General features: G+C 36.3%; 1 protein-coding gene and 1 pseudogene across 7 annotated transcripts in view; one reads left to right on the top strand and one right to left on the bottom strand.

Moving 5' to 3' along the window:
- The window catches only part of FAM169A (family with sequence similarity 169 member A), a 97408-nt gene that overhangs the window by 61463 nt on the left and 9700 nt on the right, over positions 1–26245 (top strand). For 6 of the 7 annotated variants that reach the window (XM_045495519.1, XM_045495534.1, XM_045495513.1 and 3 more), the window contains 5 exons: positions 6308–6487; positions 17900–18028; positions 18562–18674; positions 21728–21767; positions 22551–22701. In XM_045495519.1, the coding sequence (XP_045351475.1) occupies positions 6308–6487; positions 17900–18028; positions 18562–18674; positions 21728–21767; positions 22551–22701 (613 nt within the window). The remainder of the gene's footprint in view (positions 1–6307; positions 6488–17899; positions 18029–18561; positions 18675–21727; positions 21768–22550; positions 22702–26245) is intronic. The other variant, XM_045495563.1, reaches the window with a different exon arrangement.
- LOC123580097 lies at positions 24689–26194 on the bottom strand (annotated as a pseudogene).

Here is a 26245-nt window from a genome sequence, read left to right as displayed (position 1 = left end):
TGAATCCCCAAGCAAACTATCTATTAATATAGATTAGCTTGCTTTTTCTGGAATTTCATAAAATGGAATCATTACATTACGTACATTTTTGTTTTAGTCAAGTTTCTTTCACATTAGTTTAGAGATTCACATATCATGAAATTCACTCTTTAAAAAAACTTTTTTAGATATTTATTTTTGGGGGAGTTCAAGGGGGGAGAGGGGCAGAGAGAGGGGGACAGAGGATCCTAAGCAGGCTTTGCACCAAGAGCAGTGAGCCTGATGTGGAGCTTGAACTCAGAAGCCACAAGATCATGATCTAAGACCAAGTGAGATGCTCAACCGACTGAGCTACCCAGGCCCCCCAAGGAATTTACTCTTTTTAAAGTGATTTTTATGTATTCACAAAGTTGTGCAACCATCACCACTGTCTAATTCCAAAACATTTTCATCACTTCAAAAAGAATGCCTGTGACCATTAGCAGTCACTCATTTTCTTTACCCAACAGTCCCTGGAAACCACTAATCTACTTTCTATGTGCATTATTTATCTTGAAAAAGGTTTTTTAAATCCTTACTTTATTGGCTTAAGAACACAAGATTTACTCTTAACAGATTTTTAAGTGTAGGATATATTATTAGCTATAGGAATAATGTTATACAGAGGATCCATAGAATTTACTGATCTTACATTAATGAAGCTTTCAACCCATTGATTGTCAACTCACCATTTCCATCTCTCTTGTCTTGGTGACTACTGATTGCTGCTTTAAGAGTTTGACTCTTTTAGATACCTCTTATGGTTGGAGTCACACGGCATTTTTACTTCTGTGGCTGGCTTATTTCATTTAGCATCATGTCCTCAAGGTTCATTCATGTTGTCATATATCACAAGATTTATTTTTTATTTTTTTACATTATTTATTTTTGAGAGAGAGAGTAAGAGAGCGTGTGTGTGTGCTTGCGCACACCATCAGGGGAGGGGTAAACAGAGAAGGAAACAGAGGATCTGAAGTGGAATAGAGGATCCTGATGTGGGGCTCTAACTCAGGAACAGAAAGATCATGACCTGAGCTGAAGTCAGACGCTTAACTAATTGAGCCACCCAGGTGCTCTACAAGATTTATTATTTAAAAGGCTGAATATTATTCCATTATATGTGTATATCGCATTTTCTTTATTGACTCACCCATCACTAGTGGACATTGAGATTGTCATACCATCTTGGCTATTTTGAATAGTGCTGAAATGAACATGGGATTACTGATATCTCTTTGAGATCCTGATTTCAATTCTTTTAGATAAATACCCAGAAGTGCCATTGCTGGATGATATGGTAGTTATATTTTTGATTTTTTGAAGAACTTCTATATTGTTTCCATTGCGGCTGCACCATTTTGTATTATGATCAACAGTGTACAAGTGTTCCAGTTTTCCGTCACCAACACTTGATGTCTTTTTGTTTTGTTTTGTTTTGTTTTGTTTTGGTAATAGTCATTCTGACAGGTGTGAAGTGATACTTCTTTATTGTTTTGATGTGAGTATCCCCAGTGATGAGTGACATTGAATGTTTTTTCATATACCTGTCAGCCATTTGTATGTCTTCTTTGGAGAAGTGTGTATTTAAATCCTTAGCCTATTTGAAAAGATTTTTTTAATGTTTATTTATTTTTGAGAGAGGGAGAGATAGAGGGAGGGAGGGAGGTGGGAGAACATGAGCCAGGGGAGGGGCAGAGAGAGAGGGAGACACAGAATCCAAAGCAGGCTCCAGGCTCTGAGCTGTCAGCACAGAGCCCGATGCAGGGCTCAAACCCACGAACTGCAAGATCATGACCTGAGCCGATGTCACATACTTAACTGACTGAGCTACCAAGGCGTGCTCCAGTCCTTAGCCCATTTTAAAATACAATTTTGTTTGTCTTTTTATTATTGAGTTAATAAGCATTCTTTATCAATTTGATATACAAATCTTTGGGATATATAATACGGAAATATTTTTTCCTATTTTGGGGTTGTCTTTCACTTTCTTGATGGTGTTCTTTCAAGCACAGAATTTTTAAATTTTGATGAAATACAATTTATCTTCTTTTTCTTTGTCACTTTTGCTTTTGGTATTTATCTAAGAAAGCTTTGTGTAATCCAAGGTGATAAAGATATATTGCTATCTTTTCCTCTAAAGCTTTATAGTTTTAGCTCTTATATTTAGGTTGATAATCCTTTTGCATTTAATTTGCTTATAAGTTGTGAGGAAAGGAGTCCAACATGGTTTTTGGTGTTTTTTTTTGGCCTTTTCTTTTTTTTTTTTTTTGCATAGGTGAATATCTTGTCATCCCAGGACTATTCATTGGAAAGGCTATTCTTTTTCCATAGAGTTGAGCTGGATCCCCTGTCAAAAATGATTTGACTATAATTATGAAGTCTTGTTTCTGGACCCTCAGTTCTATTCCACTGATCTCTGTATCTGTTCATGTGCCAGTACCATACTGTCTTGATTACTGCAGCTTTATAAGATTGAAAATGGCAAGTGTGAATCCTCCAACTTTGTTTTTCATTAAGATTGTTTTTGCTTTTTGAGGTCCTTTGCAATTCATATGAATTTAGGATCACCTTGTCAGTTTCTTTTCTTTTTTTTTTAAAGTTAGTTTGTTTGTTTGTTTATTTATTTATTTATTTATTTATTTAGAGAAACAGCATGAGCAAGTGGGGAGGGGCAGAGAGAGAAAGGGAGAGATTCCCCAGCAGGCTCTGTGCTACTCCGTGCTCTGTGAGATCATGACCTGAGCTGAAATCAGGAATCCATGCTTAACCGACTGAGCCCTCCAGGTGCCCCAGACCATGACAATTTCTGCAAAAAAATGTAGCTGAGAATTGTCAATTTTTAGGTCAATTTGGGGAATATATTGACGTTTAATAATTATAAGTCCTCTGATCCAAGAACATGGATGTCTTCTCCTTTATTTAGATGTTCTTTAATTTCTTTTAACAATGTTTGCAGTTTTCAGTAAGCATATTAAGCTTTGCAGTTTTTTTGTTAAGTTTATTTGTAAGAATTTTATTATTTGTTAATGCTGTGGTAAATTGTTTTATTTAATTTCATTTTCAAATTGTTCATTGCTGGTATATAGAAATATAATTGAGTGTATATTGACCTTGTGTCCTGCATCCTTGCTGATGTGCCTTTTATCAGTTTTAATAATTTTTTTGTGGATTCCTTAAGATTTTCTATATACAAAATCATGTCATCTGAAAATGTAGCTCTACTTCTTTCTTTTCAGGCTAGCTGTCTTTTGTTTGCTTTTCTTGCTTAATTAGAACCTCTAGTACAGTGTTGAATAGAAGCAGTGAGAATGAAGTTTTGTTTTATTCCTGATCTTAGGAGAAACCGTCCAGTCTTTCATCATTAAGTGTGATGTTAGCTGTGGGTTTTTCATAGTCCCTTTATGAGGTTTATGAGGTTTAGGAGATTGAGTATTTTTATCATGCAAGGTGTTGGGTTTTGTCAGATGTTTTTCTTTTTCCTGTTTATTGAACTAATCATATGATTTTTGTTATATTTACATTTATGTGAGCACTTCCATTCTTAATGTTGGAAAAGTCTCATGTATTAAATAAATTAAAGATGAGTGATCATCATCATCTGGATAGATGGTAGAAGCCTTGGGAGTAGGTGAGATTTCCCAGAGAATATATGGAAGAAGGTGGTCAAGTTGGAACTTTGAGGATTATAAGTATTCAGTCTACCATGTGCAATGCTAAATTTAATTCAATTTCAGTTAGTAAATTTAATGAAATTTCATCTTTCATCTAAGTTAGCAGGTTGTGGTTTTGCTTTACTAGATAATCCAGTAGAACCTGTATACAAAGTACAAGTTGACCCTTGAACAATATAGGTTTGAATGGTATGACTCCACTATATATGCATTTTTTTCAATAAATACAGTACAGTACTGTAAATGTATTTTCTCTTTCTTGTGACTTTCTTAATAACATTTTCTTTTCTCTAGCTTCCTGTATTGGAAAAATATAGTATGTAATACATATAACATACAAAATGGATGTGAGTGGACTGTTTGGTATTAGTAAGGCTTCCAGTCAATAGTAGGCTATTCGTGGCAGGTGGATTTTCAGCTGCTCAGGGGTCAGTGCCCCTGACTCCCAAGTTGTTCAAGGGTCAACTGTATAAATATTTAAGTAAAGGAAGAGAATCTGCATGGTTGTTTGTTTTTTTTTTTTTTTTTTTTTTTTTTTGCAAGGAGCATCTATGTGGTAAATAAATAGAAGAATTTTAAACTTTATGGACACTAATTCCATAAACTTTAACACTTGAAGATGCTGGAATTTACCTCTTCTCTACTCAAAGAAATGTTTGTGTGAAACAAAAAAAATCAATTTGTGGAAAAATTCTGTCATGAAATTATGATTTTTCTGTAAGGAACCTGAAACTTGTACAATAGTGAATGGCCATAAATCCTCAGGCTCCATATTGAGAATTAGAACCAGATAGTGCTTTTACTTCTCATTTTTTCTTTGTCCTTTGAACTACTAGTGCTTATGAAGTAATGTCTCTTTTGATTTCAGAATCACTATTAGCAGTTATATTATAAAAAACTCTAATTTCAAGGTATTATATATAAGTTGATTACGGTCAAAATAGCTTGTTGCTGAGACTACCTGTTAGACTTTTACAAGCAATTTGTATATTTCAGCTTTGTGAGTAAAATTGACAATTAAAAGTGGTACATACTTAAGGTGTACGACTTGATATATGTATACATTGTGAGTCACCAAAATCAAGCTAATTAACATATATTGCTGCACATAGTTACCATTTTCTCTTTTTTTGTATAGTGATAACATGTAATTTCTTCTTAGCAAATTTCAAGTACACAGTATTGTTAACTATAGTCATTATTTAAGACCTTTTAACCCATAGATATACCCTAACCAAATGTTGGCAGTTAAGATCCAAGTAATGTGAATTTCCTATTGTAAACTTAAACTAGTTGATAGTCTTGGAGAATCATAAGTAATTCAAATTATTTGGTTCAACTAATAAAAAAATCTTGTTATATTGACCAGTTCATCAAATGATATGATTGGTGAAAGTCAATTTGTAAGTTGTTTGTTACCTGAAATTTTGTTTCCTCCTTGAACTTCATTATTGGAATTTATCTCAAATAATATGAATAATCTGAGAACAGTAAGGTATTTTATTTATGGCACAAAAAGAGTAGAATATTGACTGATAAATATGAACTAATTCTAAAATTAATAGAGATAAGTGTGGGATACCCTACCGTGATGCCCACAACTTATGTACTGTCTTAAAATGTGTTAAGGTGCTAACACATCTAATTAGAGGGTCAGAACACAAATCAGGGTTCTTAAAAGACAAACCAGTATACCTGTGTAATAAGAGGCATATTTAGTTACTAAAAATTATTTATCCTGTTTAACCTTAAACATACAAGGTATTTAAAAAATAGACTCCCAGCAAAAAGATTGCTAACATAGCCATTTCTAAGACCAATGTTTCCATTTAGTCCTAATCTATAGTCTTTAAAAATCTGGAGAACTAATTTGCTTCTTTGCCATCATGAAGTAGACAAAAATGAGACTGTACTCACTAGAGAAAAAGGGATAAGATGGATGTTCAGGGACCATAGCTGGAATGAGATACTTTGTGTATTATAACCTATATGCAGCCATCAATACAGTAAAGAGTATTTACTCTTTCAGTTCTAAAATGTAGTAATTGATGAGGTTTTTTTTTTTTTTTTGTAATTTTTTTGAATGTTTATTTATTTTTGAGAGGGAGAGAGAGACAGAGCATGAACGGGGAAGGGCCAGAGAGAGGGAGACACAGAGTCCGAAGCAGGCTCCAGGCTCCGAGCTGTCAGCACAGAGCCCAATGCGGGGCTCGAACTCACAAACCGTGAGATCATGACCTGAGCCGAAGTCGGACGCTCAACCGACTGAGCCACCCAGGTGCCCCAGTTGATGAGTTTTAAAGTTGTGCAAGTCTACAAAGATGCATATTCTAGTATATAGCTCATAAAATGAGAAAGAATAGTTACTTGTGTTAGGTGATACTGTTGGCAAACAAAATACATAGCTCTTCTCATTATCACATATATACTTTTTGATGTGTAATAGCAGCTGGAAAAGATTTTATATTATGAAATTGATCCATTTATTTAACATTCTTCTTGATGTAGTAAAAAACTAACCATTTCTAGAAAGACTGTTGACTCATGTTCTTTAAATGTATGTACATATTTGGCCTTTTAATGTGAAAAATTGTTGGGTTTCTGTTTTATGACTACAGGAAGTGTATGTGCCTCATTTCTTACCCAAAACTACCAACTGCCAGTCCTTGATACAATGTTTGTAAGAAAGAAGTATCGAGGCAAAGATTTTGGGCTTCAAATGCTGGAGGACTTTGTTGATTCCTTTACAGAAGATGCACTTGGCTTGCGGTATCCACTCTCCTCTCTAATGTACACAGGTAAATTAAGTTAAAAAATGTTAAACTTGTCTCAGTGTCACTTCTGAGTTGTTTCTGCAGAATATTGTAAATGTGCATATATGAGTAAGTATTAAATAAATTTGGATTCTTTGGCTCCGTAGGGCTTCATTTTACAAATATGTCCTTATTTCATGTAATGGCTTTTTGGAAGTGTGGGAGCTTTTTTAAAAAGTTGAAATATAATTCACATACCATAAAATTCATCCTCTTAAAATGTACAATTCAGTGGCTTTTATTATAGTCATAGCTGTACAACCATAACCACTATCTAATTCCAGAACATTCTCATTATTCCAAAAAAAAAAACCCCTGCACCAGTTAGTGGTCACTCTTCATCCCTCCATTCCTTCATCCCTAGCAACCATTAATCCATTTTCGTTCTCTATGGATTTACCTATTCTGGACATTTCATACCAATGTAATCATGGGATATGATTATATTATAAGCCCTTTGTGTCTGGCTTCTTTTATTGTGCTTAAAATTAAAAAAAAAAATTTTTTTTCCAACGTTTATTTATTTTTGGGACAGAGAGAGACAGAGCATGAACGGGGGAGGGGCAGAGAGAGAGGGAGACCCAGAATCGGAAACAGGCTCCAGGCTCTGAGCCATCAGCCCAGAGCCTGATGCGGGGCTCGAACTCACAGACAGCGAGATCGTGACCTGGCTGAAGTCGGACGCTTAACCGACTGCGCCACCCAGGCGCCCCAAAATTTTTTAAGGTTCATCCATGGCGCAGCATGAGTCAGTGGTTAATTTGTTTTTATGGATGAATAATAGTCCATTTTATGGATATGCCACATTTTGTTTATCCATCATCCATTGATTGGCTTTTGGGTTGTTGCCACTTTTTCGTCGTTATGAATAATGCCTTGATTATGATAAATTGAATACCAAATGAATTATAGGTGCATGTCTATTTTTGCAAAAAGTCTTAGGGAGCTTTAGTTATCCTTCACTTTAGGCAGAAATTGCCTAATAATATTTTGTTGATGTCATTTGTATAATTTTGTGAATAAGACTCTTTGAAATGTGAAAATAAAGGAGTACATTGAAAATAGAAAATTTTAGACTAAGTGGCATCTCCATTTTCTATTTCTTGGTCTTCCTGTCTATCTTATAGCATGCTTATTAAATTTGAAGAACTTGGATTTCCATTTGGTTTTCTCTTTCAATGTAATTAGTAGTTCCTTGATGATGCTCCGTGTCCAGTATTTTTGATGATCTTCACTTGTTTCCATGAATATTTTTAATGATATAGGAAATATTACAGTGTTTGACATTGTAAGCTTTAGAAAGATAATTTTCATTCTGCATATAGGTAATGAGTGCCAAGTATGGATGGGCAAGCTAGAGTAGATGATTAGCTAACTATGAGGAGCTGATTTACACAATACTATAGCATGTACCCATTCCTAAAGACATGGATTAAATAAAGTCTCCTGTATCTTTTATTCATTTGGAATTCATCCTGGGTACCATGTGAGGTATAGATCCAACTTTATTTTACGTGGCAGCTATGTGGTTGCTCTAGTCTCATTTATTGAATGATTTATTTTTTTTGCAGTGTTTGGCATTTATGTCTGTATCAGGTTAGCAGACAATGGTCCATTGACCTGCTAATTGTCTTTAGAAATAAAGTTTTATTGGAACACAGCCATGTTCCTTCATTTACATAATGTCTTTGGCTTCTTTTGCACTAAAACATCAGAATTGGTTAGTGCCCATATTGACAATATGATAGTGCCCATATTGCCTGTAAGCTTAAAATATTTATGACCTGTCCCTTTAACAAAGTTCACTAAGTTTTCATGTATAGCATACGTTAAATTTTTGTGTGTGTATATATTTGTGTAGATTTCTTATTTGCTTATTCATCTCTGTTATCTTTTAAGTTCCATTACCTCACTGTTGTATTTATTTTAGCTTTTGAACATCTAAAAAGACTAGTCTCCCCCATTTAATATGTCTGACCTTGCTTATTTGTTTCCCTGTGTGGACTTGAGAATCTGTTTACTAGATGAAAAACAAAATTCTGTTGGGATGTTATTGGGATTACTTTTATATTTACAGATTAGCCCCTAAAGACTCCCCAAAAGACTGTTAGATTTGATAGGGGTGCCTGCCTGCTCAGTCAGTGGAGCCTGCGACTTTTGATCTCAGGGGTTGTAAGTTTGGGCCTCATGATGGGTGTAGAGATTACTTAAAAGTAAAATCTTAAAAAAACAAAAAACAAAAACAAACACCAAAACTATTAGAACTAATAAATGAATTCAGTAAAGTTGCAGGATACAAAATCAGTTTGCTGAAGTCTGTTGCAATTCTATACACTAATAAGGAAGCAGCAGAAAGAGAAATTAAGAAAATAATTCCATTTACAATGGCACCAAAAATAATAAAATACCTAGGAATAAACCTAACCAAAGAGGTGAAATATCTGCACTCTGAAAACTATAAAACACTGATGAAAGAAATTGAAGACAACACAAAGAAATGGAAAGACATTCCATGCTCATGGACAGGAAGAAGAAATATTGTTAAAATGTCCATACTACCTAAAGCAATCTACAGATTTAAATGCAATCCTTATCAAAATACCAATAGCATTTTTCACATGACTAAAACAGGCAATTGTAAAATTTGTCTGGAACCATGAAAGTCGTCCGATAGTCACAGCAACCTTAAAAAGGAAAAGTAAAGCTGGAGGTATCACAGTCCCAGATATCAAAATATACTATAAAGCTGTAGTAACCAATACAGTATGGTACTGGCACAAAAACAGACCTGTAGATCAAATAGAACAGAATAGAAAGCCCAGAAATAAACACATAATTATATGGTCGGTTAATCTTTGACAAAGGAGGCAAGAATGTGCAATGGGGAAAAAACTCTCTTCAACAAGTGGTGTTAGAAAAACTGGACAGCATCATGCAAAAGAATGGAACTGGACCCTTTATACACCATACTCCCAAAATGGATCAAGGACCTAAATGTGAGAACTGAAACCATAAATATCCCAGAAAAGGACACAGGCAATAATTTCTCAGACATCAATCTTAGCAACATCCTTCAAGATAGGTCTCCTGAGGCAGGGGAAACAAAAGCAAAAATAAACTTCTGGGGCTACATCAGAATGACAAGATGCTGCACAGCACAGCAAAGGAAATAACACAGGAGAATGAAAAGACAGCCTGCAGAATGGGAGAAGATACTTCCAAATGACATATTTGGTGAAGGGTTGTAGTATATAAAATATGTAAAGAACTGATACAACTCAACACGGAAAAAACAAATGATCCAATTTACAGTGGGCAGAAGACATGAACCGACATTTCTCCAAAGAAGATGTCCAGATGGACAACAGACACATAAAAAGATGCTCAACATCAGTCATCATTAGGGAAATGCAAATCAAAACCACAATGAGGTACCACCTCATACCTATCAGAGTGGCTAAATTCCAGAAACAACCAATTTTGGCAAGGATGTGAAGAAAGGGGAACTCTCTTGCACTGTTGGTGGGAATGCAAACTGATGCAAACTGTGTAAACAGAATGGAGTTATTAAAAAAATTAAAAATAGAACTACCTTATGATCTAGTAATCACACTACTGGGTATTTACCCAGAGGCTATTAAAACACTAATCAGAAGCAATATATACACCCCTGTGTTTATTGCAGCATTATTTACAATAGCCAAACTATGGATAAGCAGCCCAAGTGAATCTATACATTCAACTGTCGTACTCCTGAAACTGATTTAACACTGTATGTTCACTACCCTGGAATTAGAATTTTTAAAAATGTCAAAACAAAACCTTTACATGTTAGCTTATGGAGAATTGACTGTTGTTTTTCTTCTATCCAACATATTATTATTGTGTAATATGTACAACTGTAGGATTTTGTTCAAACCAGTTAGCATGTATATATTCTCCATACAGTTCTTAGAACTAACATAGGAAAAAAATGTATATGTTTAGGAATTTTATCTTTTTTGTTGCTATTATAGATGTTGTGTTTTCTTACATTATTTCTTCTCACTAGTCGTTATAAATATGAAAGATACTGATTTGTATTAATTTTGTACCCATCCACATCAGTAAATTCGTAATAACTCTAGAGTTAATTATCTTGAGTTTTCTAGAATCTGCCTCTTTGTTAGGGCCCAGGCTGAAAGCCTTGCCTGATCGCTGCCCAACAAAAATGTATCTTTCCTCCTCTAAGTCTTGTGATGCTTTACATGTAGTGTTCTTATACTTCTTAAGTACCTTCTAAGTACCTTATCTTCTATTTCTTCTGAGTTTTTATTTTAACAACAGTTTAGGTGCTGAGTTCGTTGTGCATAAATTCCATGGATATGTCTTTTGTAACACCACTCGGTCTAGTTCTTTGCATGGAATGAACGTGCTGAATAAATGGCTGTGAAAAGATTCTGTGAGGCAAAGAAGGTTAAAATAGTTGGGTGACATTTAGCATTGGGGAATATCTGTGGAGAATTGTAGGGTCCATATTATAAAGCTTATGCTTTAAAAGAATGTTATTGCAAGGCTGAATAAATTAGTGCTGCATATAGAATGTCAGTAAGAGGAAGAAGTCTTCAAAACTTGTTAAGGAATAGCTAATGCTGCTTAGTTGATAGATGTTCTTTCTTGTGGGCACATACCTTCTGTATTATTTAGCTGAATGACCTGAGTGTGAGAGTTCTCTTTCTGACTCTGGCCAGACAAATCTGAACTGGGACCTTCAAGTCTAGTCACCCTTTGTAAAGTACTCCTTTCGGACCTCATACGTACTGTGTAAGGCATTCTCTACTATCTTAGTCATTTAAATTCAGACAGATGATCACTGTGGCCTCTTGTGCTTGTTTTCTCTGGCCTCTTCTTTCTCATAGGTATAGAAGAAACTGAAAACCAGAAAATGTGAGAAACATTTTCAAATATACAGGAAAACAAATGAGACAATAGTATCCTAGTGTCAATGTATCCATTATCCAGACTAACAGTTGTTAAGGTTTTGCCTTGTTGTTTTTATTAATTTGTAGGGAGAACTAAATAAAATCTTGTAGATACAGTTGATCGTCTCTTTGGACCCCTCCGTAATCCCATTCCCCCTTCTCCTTTTCTCCCCAGTGATAATAGTGTTCCTGAAGTTGGTGTATATCCTTCCTGTTCTAAGTTTCATACTTAGATCTGTGACCATAAACACCGTAAGGCATCATTTAGTTTGCTATTTTATTTATTTAAAAAATATATGCAGCTGAAATTCTTTTATTTTTTAATGTGTTATTTATTTTTGAGGGAGAGAGCGCGCGTGAGAGCGAGCAAGATGGGAGGAGCAGCAGAGAGAGAGAGAGAGAGAGAGAGAGGAAGACTCAGAATCCTAAGCAGTCTCCAGGCTCTGAGCTGTCAGCACAGAGCCTGACACGGGCTGAAACTCAAAAACCGTGAGATCATGACCTGAGCTGAAGTCAGACCCTTAACCGAATGAGCCACCCAGGTGCCCCTATTTATTTTTTTATTTTTGAGAGACAGCGTGCTCAAGGGAGTGAGGGGTAGAGAGGGAGGGAGGGAGAGGGAATCCCACAAGGGGCAGAGAAGGGGGAGAGAGAGAGAGAAGCTGGGCTCATCTGAAGCAAGGCTTGAACTCAAGAACTGTGGGATCATGACCTGAGCTGAATTTCAATGCATAACCAACTGAGCCACCTAGGAGCCCCTTGCTTTTTTATTTAAAAAAATTTTAAGTTTTTTGGGGCTAAAATGTATATAACATAATATTTGTCATTTGAACTATTTGTGTATATCCAATTCAGTGGCATTAGTCACATTCACTCTCTGTCTGAATTTGCCTATTCTAGTTACTGCATAGAAGTGGAATCATACGGTATATGTTCTGTGTCTGTGTTATTTCCCTTAGCGTAGTGTTTAAGGGCCATCCTTGTAGCATATATCAAAATTTCATTCCTTTTATATGGCGGAGTATATTTTTATTGTGTGAATATGTCACATTTCATTTATTCATCCATTCGTCTTTTGATGACACTTGGATTGTTTTACCTTTTGGCTGCTATAAATAATGCTGTCCATACACATTGGTGTACAGATAGATATGTGTTTGAGTCCCTGCTTTCTATTCTTTGGGTATGTAGCTGAGAGTGGAATTGTTGGGTTATATAGTAATTCTGTGTTTAACTTTTTGACGATTTGCCAAATTGTTTCCCACAGAGGCTGTATCATTTTGTTTAATAGTTTTTTTTTTTTTTTTGAGTTTATTTATTCTTGAGACAGAGAGAGAGACAGAGTACAAGTGGGCGAGGGGCAGAGAGAGAGGGAGACACAGAATCTGAAGCAGGCTCCAGGCTCCGAGCTGTCAGCACAGAGCCCAAAGTGGGGCTCAAACTCACGAACTGTGATATAATGACCTGAACCAAAATCGGACGCTTAACTGACTGAGCCACCCAGGTGCTCCAGTATGTTTTTAAAACTTCATATAAATGACATCATTTTGCACCTATACTCACTTGCTTTTTTACTGATCTGTTTTATACATTTATCAATGTTGATCCATATAGCTGTAGTTTGTTGTAGTTGCTGCATAGTATTTTACTGTATACATACTATTTTATTCATGTTATCCCTTAGTGATGGGCACTTAGGTTGTACCTCCCACCCCTGTTTAAAAACAGTCCTGTAGTGAATATTATAAATGACTTCTTGTGCATATGTGTGAGTCTTTAGGGTGCATATCCAGAAGTAGAATTGGAGCATAAAACACATCTTTCCAACTTTACTAACTATTGCAAAATTGTTCTCACACCAGCAGAGTGTGGGAGTTTCCATTTTCCTTATTCTTTGGATGCTTCTTATTATCTGATGGGTGTGAAAATGGTGTCTTACTGTTTCATCTTGCATTTCCTTGGCAGCTAGTGAGGTTTACCTTCTTTTGTTAAGTGATCTTTCAGTTTGCATTATGTGTGAATAACCTTTTCATAGCCTCTACCAATTTCTCTCTGGGATCATTTTATCTAATTCGATTTTAGGATTTATTTAAAATATGCTTAGAATACTAACCCTTTGTTTTATTCTGAAGATCTCCTAATCTTTGTCTTTATGGTATGTTTTTAATATAAAACTATGATGTCCAGTAAAGCAGTCACTAATATAAATTAAATATAGTTTCAATTTAGTTAAAGTTAAATGGGATTATACATTCAGTTCCTCAGTAGCCTCATGGGACTAGTAGTGGCTACTGTGTTCACTGTGATGACATAAGACGTTTCCATTATTACTTTTTAAAAACATTTTTTAATGTTTATTTTTATTTATTTTTGAGAGAGACAGAGTACAAGTCGGGGAGGGGCAGAGAGAGAGGGAGACACAGAATCCAAAGCAGGCTCCAGGCTTTGAGCTGTCAGTACAGAGCTCGATGCAGGGCTCGAGCTCACAAACCACGAGATCATGACCTGAGCCCAAGTCAAACACTCAACCAGCTGAGCCACCCAGGCGCCCCCAAGATGTTTCCATTATTGTAGAAAGTTCTGTTGCATTGTTGCTGATAAAAGTTTTAAACTTTATCATAATATTTCATTATGGATTGTGATTTTTTTAATCTTTTATGAGAAATTGTTTAGCGCTGTAATGTCCCAGAGGTATTCTGTTATGTTTTCTTTTGTATTTGTTATTCTTTTGTATTTTTTAAAAGTTTTATTTAATCTCTGCACCCAGCGTGGGACTCAGACTGGTGATCCCAAGACCAAGAGTCACATGCTCTTCTGACTGAGCTAGCAGGGGCCCTCCTGTTAGGTCTTCTTTTAAACATTTTGCTTTTCTTAATAGGTCTAAGAATCCATCTAGAATTTAATGATATGAATGGTGTCAATGTGAGGTCAAGATCTGACTTTCATTTTCTTCTGTATGGATTTTTGTTCTAGCATTACTATTTTGATAGTTTATCTGTTCCCCCCTGAGATGTAATACCTTCTCTATCATTTGCCAAGTTTTTAAAGCATGTGTGGTTTTTTCCTGGTGGGTGTTTCCCCCTAGTATTTCAATTTTTTCCCCCTCCTTTTCTTCCATATCCTTTCTTAACCCTTTGTTCTTTCATTTTGAATTTGGGATCGAGTTCTTGAAAAGTTTTCCTAAAAAATAAACTTGTTGGGAATTTGTTTTAAATTGCATAGAATTTACTGAATAATCGGTGGTTTTACACTGTTGAGTTTAATAATCCTTTTGTTTTAATTTTATGCCCTCTAGTAACATTTAGTAATTTTTTCCTTAAGTGATGTGCATCTTATTTTGGCGGGGGGGGCGGTGAGGCATTGTTTTCTCATTTTTTCTATTTCTACTGTTTTATTTTTATTTTTAAATTTTATTTAAATCCTAGTTAACATACAGTGTAACAGTGGTTTCAGAAGTAGAATTTAGTGATTCATCCGTTACATATAATACCCAGGGGTCATCCCAACGAGTGCCCTCCTTAATGCCCATCCCCCATTTGGCCCATTCCCCCCTCCCAGCACCCCTCCACCAGTCCTCAGTTCTCTGTATTTGAGAGTCTCTTATCGTTTGTCTCTCCCTCTCTGTTTTTATCTTATTTTTGCTTCCCTTCCCCATGTTCATCTGTTTTGTCTCTTAAATTCCACATATGAGTGATATCATGTGATATTTATCTTTATCTGACTTATTTTGCTTAGCATAATAAACTCTGGTTCCATCTACGTTGTTGTAAATGGCAAGATTTCATTCTTTTCATTGCTGAGTAGTATTCCAGTGTGTGTGTGTGTGTGTGTGTGTGTGTGTGTGTGTGTGTGTACACCTTCTTTATCCATTCACCAGTCAGTGGGCATTTGGGCTCTTTCCGTCATTTGGCTATTGTTGATAGTGCTGCTGTAAACATTGGGGTGCATTTGAAAGGTGTATGTGCCCCTTTGAATCAGCATTTCTGTATCCTTGGCTAAATACCTAGTAGTGCACTTGCTGGGTCACAGGGTAGTTTTATTTTTAATTTTTTGAAGAACCCCCGTGCTGTTTTCCAGAGTGGCTGCCCCACTTTGCATTCCCACCAGCAGTGCAAAAGGATTCCCCTTCTGCCACATCCTCGCCAACATCTCTTGTTTCCTGATTTGTTAATATTAGCCATTTGACAGATGTGACATGGTAGCTCATTGTGGTTTTGATATGTATTTCTCTGATGATGTTGAGCATTTTTTCCTGTGTCTCTTAGTCATCTGGATGTCTTCTTTGGAGAAGTGTCTGTTGATGTCTTTTGCCCATTTCTTCACTGGATTATTTGTTTTTTTGGGGGTATGGAGTTTGATAAGTTCGTTATAGATTTTGGATACTAGCCTTGTATCTGATAAGCCATTTGCAGATATCTTCTCCCATTCCATAGGCTGCCTTTTATTTCTGTTGATTGTTTCCTTGGCTGTGCAGAAGCTTTTTATCTTGATGAGGTCCCAATAGTTCATTTTTGCTTTTGTTTCCCTTACTTCTGGAGACATGTCTAGTAAGAAGTTTCTGTGGACGAATGAAAGAGGAGAGATCACAACCAACACTGCAGAAATAAATACAATAATAAGTCTTCCAAAGAATTGGAATCATTAATCAAAACTCTCCCAACAAGCCAGAGTCCAGAGCTGGATGGCTTCCCAAGGGAGTTCTACCAAACATTCAAAGAAGAGTTAATACCTATTGTTTTGAAGCTGTTCCAAAAAATAGAAATGGAAAGGAAAACTTCCAAACTCATTCTATGAGGCCAGCATTCTCTTAATTCCAAAACCAAAGACCCCACTAAAAAGGAGAATTACAGATTTCCCTGATGAAAATGCATGCAAAAATTCTCAACAAGATACTAGCAAATCAAATTCAACAATACATTAAAAGAATGATTCACCACAATCCAGTGGAATTTATTCTTGGGCTGCAGGGCTGGTTCAAAATCTGCACATCAACCAATGTGATATATCACATTAATGAACAAAACTGATAAGTACCAGATGATCCTCTCCATAGATTCAGAAAAAGCATTTGACAAATTATAGCATCCTTTTTTGATAAAAGCCATCAAAGTAGGGACAGAAGGAACATACCTCGAGATCATACAGGCCATAGACAAAAGACCCACAGCTAATACCCTCAATAGGGAAAAACTGAGAACTTTCCCTCTAAGGCCAGGAACACGACAGGGATGTCCACTCTCACCATTGTTTTTCAGCCTAGTGTTGGAAATCCTAGCCTTAGCAATCAGACAACAAAAAGAAATAAAAGGCATCCAGATCAGCAAGGAAGAAGTCAAAACTTTCACTCTTCTAGATGACATGATACTCTATGTGGAGAACATGAAAGACCGCATCAAAAGACTGCTAGAACTGATACATGAATTCAGCAAAGTTGCAGGATATAAAATCAATGTACAGAAATTGGTTGCATTTCTATACACCAATAATGAAGCAGCAGAAAGAGAAATCAAGGAATCCATCCCAGTTACAAATGCACGAAAAACCATGAGGTACCTAGGAATGAACCTAACCAAAGAGGTACAAGATCTTTATGCTGAAAGCTATAGAAAGCTCATGAAAGAAATAGAAGAAAAGAAATGGAAAAACATTCCATACTCATGGATTTGGAAGAACAAATATTGTTAAAGTGTCTATACTACCCAAAGCAATCTACACATTCAATGCAATTCCTATCAAAATAACGCCAGCATTCTTCACAGAGCTAGAACAAACCATTCTAAAACCAGAAAAGACCCAAACAGCGAAAGTAATGTTGAAAAACAAAACCAAAGCTGGAGGCATCATAATTCTGGACTTCAAGATGTATTACAAAGCTGCCGTCATGGTACTGCCACAAAAACAGGCACACAGATCAATGGAACAGATTCGAGAACCCAGAAATGGACTCACAGACCTATGACCAACTAATCTTTGATGAAGCAGGAAGGAATATCCAATGGGAAAAAACAGTTTCTTTAGCAAGAGTTTCTTTAGCAACTTTTCCAGTTGGGAAAACTGGACAGCCACATACAGAAGAATGAACCTGAACCACTCTCTCACAGCATACACAAAAATAAACTCAAAATGAATGAAAGACCTAAATGTAAGACAGGAAGCCATCAAAATACTATTGGAGAAAGCAGGCAAAAACCTCTTTGACCTTGGCTGTAGCAACTTCTTACTAGAAACGCATCTTTTTTTTTTTTTTTTTAGAAACGTATCTTTTATCAGGGTTTTTATTTTTTGATCATGTTAAAGTTTTCATAAGTGAGACTGCTGTGTGATTTTCTTGAGTTGCCTTAGCATTTTTAAGTGAGTGTAGCAGCTTTCTCTTCTTTCTGTTTTCCAAAACAATTGATATCAGGGATTTCTAGAAAATTCTAAATGTATTTTTCAGCTTGCAAGCAGTACTTTGAAAAGTATCCAGGAGATCATGAACTCCTCTGGGAAGTTGAAGGTGTTGGACACTGGTACCAGCGAATACCAGTCACCAGAGCATTACAGAGAGAAACGCTTAAAATTACTGGTAAGAATTACAGGTTTTCAGTTTGAACACATGTCCAGCTTAAAAAAGTGCCTATTGATGGTTGTGTCTTACAGTCCAGAGTTATTGTATATTGTAATGTGACCTCTCTAGTAACAGACCCTCTTTTCTAAAGTTTGAATTTTTGTTATGTATTAACATTTGGGTTACTAATAATAAGAGGACCTAGAATAATAGCCCGTAAGAATCTAACATTCTGGCAGGTATTGGTAGGTAAGAAGTAAACCCAGATATCAGCATAGAATAGGCATCAAGGGATCAAAGGGTAATTCCCAATCTCATAGTCCTCCTAATAGTCACTTTCCTCATAGTCACTAAATACAGGTAACTAATACTTTTTGTGATTTCAAGGTTTCATTGTAAGTTACTGATGAAGGAGATGTTCCACACCTAGATTTTCAACACCCTCTGTTCAGGATGCTCTTCAGGGCTCTTGTGAAAATCAGTACAAACAGTGCTACAGTTAAAACCAAATACTGATTGGGTTACAATTTTTAAAATTCTTCTATACACAGCAGTTTCTCAAAATGAAGCCAAAAGACCCATGTCTGGAGAATATGGTCTTGCATCTGTTCCAGAATATGAAGCAGAAACTGAAGACAATCAGTCTAGTGAGATGCAGCTAACTGTAGGTACACTGTATGTTTATTGTAGGAAATGATTTTTCTGTTTCTTTAAACTAGATGCAGCTAATATTTGATTTTGTAAATGTTACAGTTCATTCACCAAACTTACGTAATTTTTACGGTGCTCGTTTTCTTGGTATTTCCTGTTAGTTGGTTACTAAGGACTTAATTTTCCTTGAAGAATAATTTGGAATACACACACAATAATACAAAGTAAAATAAAAATTTGTAATTCCACTACCCTAGATACAGCAACTGTGAACACTTTTGTATTTGTATTTCATATATATTACAAAACATGTATTTGTGTACATTTTTGTTTTCTGTTGTGCTGCTTCTGTTTTTCTCCATTAACATGGTGTTGCAAGTATTTCCCATGGCATTACTGTTTAAAACATGATTATTCAGTAGCAGCGTACTATTCTAGTATATGGAAATATTATTGTTTATTTCTTTAACATATTATATACTTAAGTTTTTTACATACATAAGTGGCCCAGCAGTGAACACATTTATACATGTATCTTTCTGCCTATGTAATGCTTTCCTTGCAGGGATAAATTTTTAGAAGTGATACTAGTTGTAGGTCAAAGGTTATGAAGTTACTTTGGGAAGTTTGAGGCATGGATGAATTTTTAGAAGTGATATTAGTTGTAGGTTAAAAGTTGTGAAGTTATTGTGGGAAGTTTGAGGCTATATACGCTACGTCTTTGTGGAATGTAGTGCACTTTGCAAATACTAGGTAACCTTTTAGGGACAAGTGCTTTGGGGAATTATTTGTGCCCTGTATTCCTGCCTTAATTAGCATGAGTGTTGACCGAACATTTTTGAAACATTTTTTGTTGTTTATATACTTATTTTGAGATAGAGAGAGGGAGAGCGTGTGCTCAAGCGGGGAGGGACAGAGAGAGGGAGAGAATCCCAAACACGTTTCGTGTGGTCAGCGCGGGGCTCAGTCTCACAAACCATGAGACCACGACCTGAGCCGAGATCAAGAGTTGGATGCTTAACTGACTAAGCCACCTAGGTGCCCTGAAACATTTTTAAAGATAACATAAATAATATAATTACATATAAGGAGTTTTAATTTTTTCTACATTTGGAACTTCAAACTTCATGATAAGCCTGGGTTCGATTATATTGTGGTCCAGATTCCTCAGATATACTCAGATTTATGTACTGTTTTTCAGACATAAAACCAGTCAGTGAATGTAGAAAAAAATCTCTTCCTATACAATGATTTACTTTAATAATAAGCCAAATACTTATAAATGTATGTATACATTTTATGTCTGTTTTTCAGACATAAAACCAGTCAGTGAATGTAGAAAAAATCTCTTCCTATACAATGATTTACTTTAATAATAAGCCAAATACTTATAAATGGGTTGTGTAAATGAGAATATATATTAAACCATATCACAAGGTTGGCAGCATAAATGGGATTTTCTTTGGTTTTAGAAATTCTTACTCAGATTACATTAAGATTTTAATTAGTTCAAGGAAAATATTTCTCACATTAAACTATTTTTAATCTCGCTTTTTATCAATAACCACATGGGAAAGTGGTCTTGTTTGTTTATTTGATCTACATTTTTTTAGCTTTATGGAGGTATAATTGACAAAAATTGTCCACATTTTGACAAGTTGTATACTTGATGTTTTGATATACACTGTGAAGTGATCAATACATGATTTATTCTTTAGGTGGTGATGGTATTTCTACTTGGTTTTTCCTATTTTGGGACATAAAACATTACATGTATTTCTCTTACACTTTTTGTATCTTTTATTTATTGATCTTTATTTGTGTCTTTACCTTGTCTAGTTGAACTGCAGGTTTCTTGAAGACTGGATTTTTGTCTAGTCATCTGTCACAGTTTACCCTTGTTTGTGTCCTATCAATAGGCCTTAAAGTCTCTGTGCCTACTTTGTTGTAGGGTTTCAGCAAGTGTGTGATAAAAAATGAACAGTAGTTGGTCTAATAAAGTAGATGCTGTGGCAAGCACCGGATGTACAAAAATATGGTTCTTACAAGCATGGGAGGAAGTAGATGGTCCGTTATTGGAAACTGTTAAATAAGGAAATAAACTACAGGATTACAATTGCCTTAATAGAGCATATAGCAAATGATTGAAGGTACATAGCAGAGTATGACTGATTCTGCCCAAGGAGTGGAATAGGTAAAGTAGCAACCAAGCTGACTTGGAAAGGGTAGGTGGGAGTTTTGTGCCAAAGGTTAGAGCTTTCTAAAGGCGAGCATGTAAAAAGGAGAGATGTGAAAGAAAATGGCCTGTTTGGTATGTAAGAGGCATTCGGTTTCGAAGAGGTTGAGAGGTTTGTATTCTAGGCCGTGATAAACCATTAAATTTTTTTTGTTTGTTTTTGTTTTTAAAGTAAGAGAGTGGGCACAATTTATGATTTGGAAGCTTTTCTTTCATTAGATTGGAGGGAGTTACAGAGCATGTGGTTAGAATGAGGGATAGCAGAGATGAGGCTATTGGACTAGTTCTCATTCAAGATGATAAAGGCATGAACTAAAGCTTTGGTAATACAAAGGAGGGGACAGTTTTGAGAGATTCGTTAGAGTCAGAATTGACTGGCTTTGGGGTTCGCTGAATGAGGGTTAGGAAGTCATTACCCCCTCAGGTTTTTGGCTAGAATGGCTGACTGAATTGTTATTGCCATTAACCAAGATAGAGAATAATGTTGGGAAAAGGTAAGAGTTCAGTTTGGAACAGGTTAATTCTGAAGTTGGTTGGACATACGTATTTTATGTATGTAAACTACATACGTAGTTGAGGACAGAACACTAGGAAACTCCTGTGTGTCGCATTGGAACATACTAGATGGCTTGGTAAGTGCTCAGCCTCATAACCTGAGGCTATGATGTAGCCTTTTAATTTCTTAAGTAGGTATCCTTAATTGATGAATAGTACAAAAAGTACTACTTGAAAAATGTTTCAAAAGGTTTTCTTTGACACGGAGTGAAGTAGATTCATAGGGAGAAAAACTGATCTAAAAGTTTTGCCTTTAATCTGTATCTCTGTTTTAGATTGACTCTCTAAAAGATGCCTTTGCAAGTACTTCTGAAGGTAAGAAATTCAGCTGATTTACCAGTATGTGAGACACAAGAATTTAGGGGGAGGGGATGTCCCTTAGAGTAAATGAAGACTTACCTAAGATCTAGAGGTGAGGTTTGTTTTGTTTTGTTTTGTTTTTATTGTCCATTTAGCCAACATACTGTGTAGTCTTGGCTTTAGGAGTAGATTCCCATGATTCATCACTTACATACAATATCCAGTGATCATCCTAACAAGTGCCCTCCTCAATGCCTTTCACCCATTTCCCCCTCTCCTCCAATCCCCCCATTAACCCTTAGTTTGTTCTCTGTATTTAAGAGTCACTTATGGTTTGCCTCCCTTTCTGTTTGTATCTTATTTTTCCTTCTCTTCCCGTATGGTCATCTGTTAAACTTAGAGCTGAGTTCTAATGCCACCACTACCACTGGTCTTGCTGTGTGAACGGAGCAAGCTATCACACCACCCTTTTCCTCATTTCCTTACCAGTAAAATCGGGAGAGTGATACCTACCTTATTTATTTCCCAAGATTATCGGGAGAGAATATAAATGAAAATGCAAAATATATTGCACAGCCCAGAGCAATATAGAAATGTGAGGAATGAATAACGCAAAGTTATTTCATAATTTAGAAAAAGACATTGGCATTGTTTCTTAGCCTGATAGGAGAGAAAGAAATGTGTAATTGGGGGGGTAATATATGTAAGCTAGCATAGTTCTTAAATTTCTGTGTAGTGTAACAGGTAATCCTTTCAAGACATAATGAATTAACTGTAGTTTTGCTGGTTTTTTCTCAGGTCATGATAAAACACCGGTTTCCACTCGTACTCGAAGTAGTCATCTAAAGCGGCCAAAGATTGGAAAGCGATTTCAGGATTCTGAATTTAGTAGTTCGCAAGGGGAAGATGAAAAGACTCCCCAGACTTCACCTGCAGCTTCAATAAACAAGTACTGTTTATTTTACTCTTATTATTTGGTTATTCTTATTTTCATGTAATTAGTATTTAGTATTTAAGGTGGAGTCTATTATTACCTTGTTTGCATACACATAACCTTGGTGTAAGAGTCTGTATTTGAATTCTTCTAAGGATTACTGATTACAGTTACCAGTGGTGTCACTTTGACATGTTACAGTGAGAAGTTGATAGTAAGAGTAAAATAAGCCACACATAACGTGTGAAAATCCAAGAGAATTTTCTAGTGATTATATTATCCCAAATGAGTCGTTATCACCAGCTCTGCCAGTAGCTGTAGTTTTTTGTTTTGTTTTGTTTTGTTTTGTTTTGTTTCTAAAGTAGGCTCCATAGCCAGTGTGGAGCCCAACATGGGGTTTGAACTCAAGATGATGAGATCAAGAGTAGGAAGCTTAACCAGCTGAGCCACCAGGTGCCCCAGTAGCTGTAGTTTTTAGTAATGCTGAGGTTTAGTTTTTTTAAAAACCTTAAGTTTTATTTTATAACTGATTTATTTTACTGGGTTATTGGATGTAACGCAAGTTAGCGATAACCATAAGTGGTTAAGTTCAGTCAACCCCTCTAGGAACTTAATAGCCAGCTGAATCAACAGAACCCTCGGGTTAAAACTTTATCCTTTATCTTCCTTGGAATCATAAAGCAAGATTTCAAATTTTTAGTAAAACTAGATTTTTGTCTTAGTTCTACCTGCTGTTTCTGAGTTAACCATTCATAATTTTGCCTTTGCATCTGTGAAATTATTTTACTTGAGTAGAAAATTCTGTACCTCTGCTGATTTCATTATGTAAATAATTTTAAATTGGAATAGTTGAGTAATTATGTAAATGGTTTATTTTTGTGAAAAATTTATGTTCAAGGCATATATAATTAAATATTTGAGGCTAGTAATTTGTGAAAAGGTAAGAGGTTAGATTAATTACAGTTTTCTTAGCAGTATTTTGATGTAATACTTTTTTTAGAAGGGAACATAGCTGTGCATTTTAAATTGAACATCCCAGAATTATTGTGGAATTTTGCTTTTCTTTTCTTTTTAATGTGCTAGTCAATTTTACTGATTTTGAAGATACTGCAGTTTTTATATACTTCAGTGATTTTTCAACATTTTGCAGCTGTTTGGCTTTGCAGCACAGCAGTTCATACACTATTCTGTACAGAATTACCAGCAAGACTGATGTATTAATAGAAGGGCACCATCATGCTTATTACATTACCAGAGAACAAAAACACAGTAAAGACCATTTTCACTGTACACAGTTTAAAGAGAGGAGAAAGGGGACGAGTAATGTGTTGGGCAGCCAGCCATCCCTGTACTGAAAAGGGGTAGGTGGAAAAATCTTAGATATGGAGCTATTAAATCTGGTCTAGTGTTCAAGACGATAGCATTTAAAGTTCTTCTTTTGTTATTTGGTTCATAACTATATTCCTTCTGGAATGTACTTGTAGTCTTGCTAAGGTTTATGTGTACACACGCTGGTCACAGCAAGCAGATAAAATGCCCTCATCACTTCACAGACTATTCTCTCCTGGAAAGAGAGAGGAAAGATTTTTTTCCCCCTGTTGCCTCCTGTTGCAGATGTCCATGTTAATGAAGTCAGAGTGAGCATCAGTGCCTTTTGATGAGTGCGTAACAAGTTTCTGTTCGGTTGTATTTTTGGGGGGAGCCAAGAAAAAAGACAAGATTCTCCAGTTGCACAAATTGCATTGTTTGTGTTTCCAACATTAGTAGGCAGAAACATTAACACTTAAAATGTGCAGCAGAGGATTTTTTTTTGACTCAGAGGACCTGAATTCAGTTGGGCATGTCCTGTTAAGTTCGTTTTGTTGTAGATAGTTTAAGATACGGTCATATCTCAGCCCTTAATTCTCCAAGTCTAGATTTATAAATTAACAGTGTGAATCCTATTATGGGATTGGGGAAATAATGTCCACCTCAATTTAACTGATAGAGGATGCTTTTCACATCAAAAAATGATCAAAAAGGCCGTCACATTCCAAAGCCAAAGAAAAAGAAAAATTAACAAGAATGCAAACATGATGCATAACGTACCACTGCTGAGACTGGCAACGGGAGCTTCCGTGACGTTGTCCTGTGAAGCAGCTTTCCATTTGCCCGGTTCCTCCTCCAGAGCCTAGTTTCTGTGCCATGCCACCTCTTGGAGGAGGTCCTCTTCCAACTTGGTCATGCATCATTCCACCACCCACTATTCCATGTGGACCACCAGGACCTCGATCATTGCGCCTAATATCCCTGCGATCGTAACCGCCACCTCTGGTTTCTTGCTCTCTTGCAGCTCTTGTTTTTTTTCTCTTCCACATTTAAATGTACTTCCCCTGAAAACATAATTGGTTTTGCAGTTACGATTCTCTGAACTGGTTCAGAGTCATCAAAACCCACAAAGTTTGGAAGCTTTCTCCCAAAACCCTTGGTATTGATGCGCAGTTCCACAGTGTTTACAAAACTCATGAAGAACTTTGTTAATTTTCATCAATATCATGTGGGAGGTTATCAACAAAAATTTGATGACTGCGTGGATAGCAAATTATTCTACAGTTGTCAGATTCACTCTGTTCAGCATCTCTTCTGCCTGGTCTTGGTCCTCTAGGAGGGAGACCAGGGTTGTACCTCTAGGGTCGTTGTTCATGCACGCAACGTGGCTGAGACTGAACTGGTTTAGCTTCAACTGGTGGCTTTGATGGTTCCTGTGGCAGAGACACAGGTTCAGCAAGGAGGAGGAGAAGTAGACTTCTCCTCTAATTCTTCTAAGTTCTTCTCTTGCACTTGTGGCTTTAGTTCTTCAGTCTTTGTTTGAGATTCTGGCTCAAGTTCATGAGAGGACTCTTCCAAAGGCTCCTCTCTGCCATTAGCCACGGGCTGAGCTTCATAGTAACCGCTATCAGCATTTTCTTACACAGGTTCTGGGGATGGTTGCCTTTCTTCTCGTCTCTCTTTTTACCTCATCTCCTGATCCTTCATTGAGTTCTGATTCAGAATCACCAAATAGTTCATCTGTATAATGAAACACATCATTGTGAACATAAACTTACTTGGAACAGATCCTTCAGGAGCTGGATCCAAGGTCTGTATAAACTTCCTCTCTGGCTGTCCTATAGCCAACCTGTGACCTGGACGGCTACTCGATCTCAAGGTTGCATGAGCATCCACGTGATGAATTTTAGTATGATACTCACTGAAGTTCAGAGATAATACTTTGTGTTGTATATCGTTTTGGCCATAAGCAGCCTCCTGGGGTTTCTGCTAGCATGTACTCCAGCATGAACATAGGAAGAATTCCTTCCGTAAAACCTGCGTAAATATTCTGGAGCTTTATGCTGCAAAGTATAATACTACCTCACAAACTCCCACTGTATGAGCAGCAGACTGGGCTTCTCCATAACCATTTCTTGGCTGCACCATGTCAAATGCTCCAACCAACAGTGGCGGCAGGTACGATGTGTGGAGGTCGACAGGAGAGTCGCCGAGGACCAGCTGCGGTGGATACTACTCACTAGTTGCCTCC

This window comes from Leopardus geoffroyi, chromosome A1 (genome assembly GCF_018350155.1).
Source record: "Leopardus geoffroyi isolate Oge1 chromosome A1, O.geoffroyi_Oge1_pat1.0, whole genome shotgun sequence".
NCBI classification, from domain to species: Eukaryota; Metazoa; Chordata; class Mammalia; order Carnivora; family Felidae; genus Leopardus; species Leopardus geoffroyi.
Note: the sequence above shows the minus strand (reverse complement) of the source record. Positions and strands in the feature narration are given on the sequence as shown.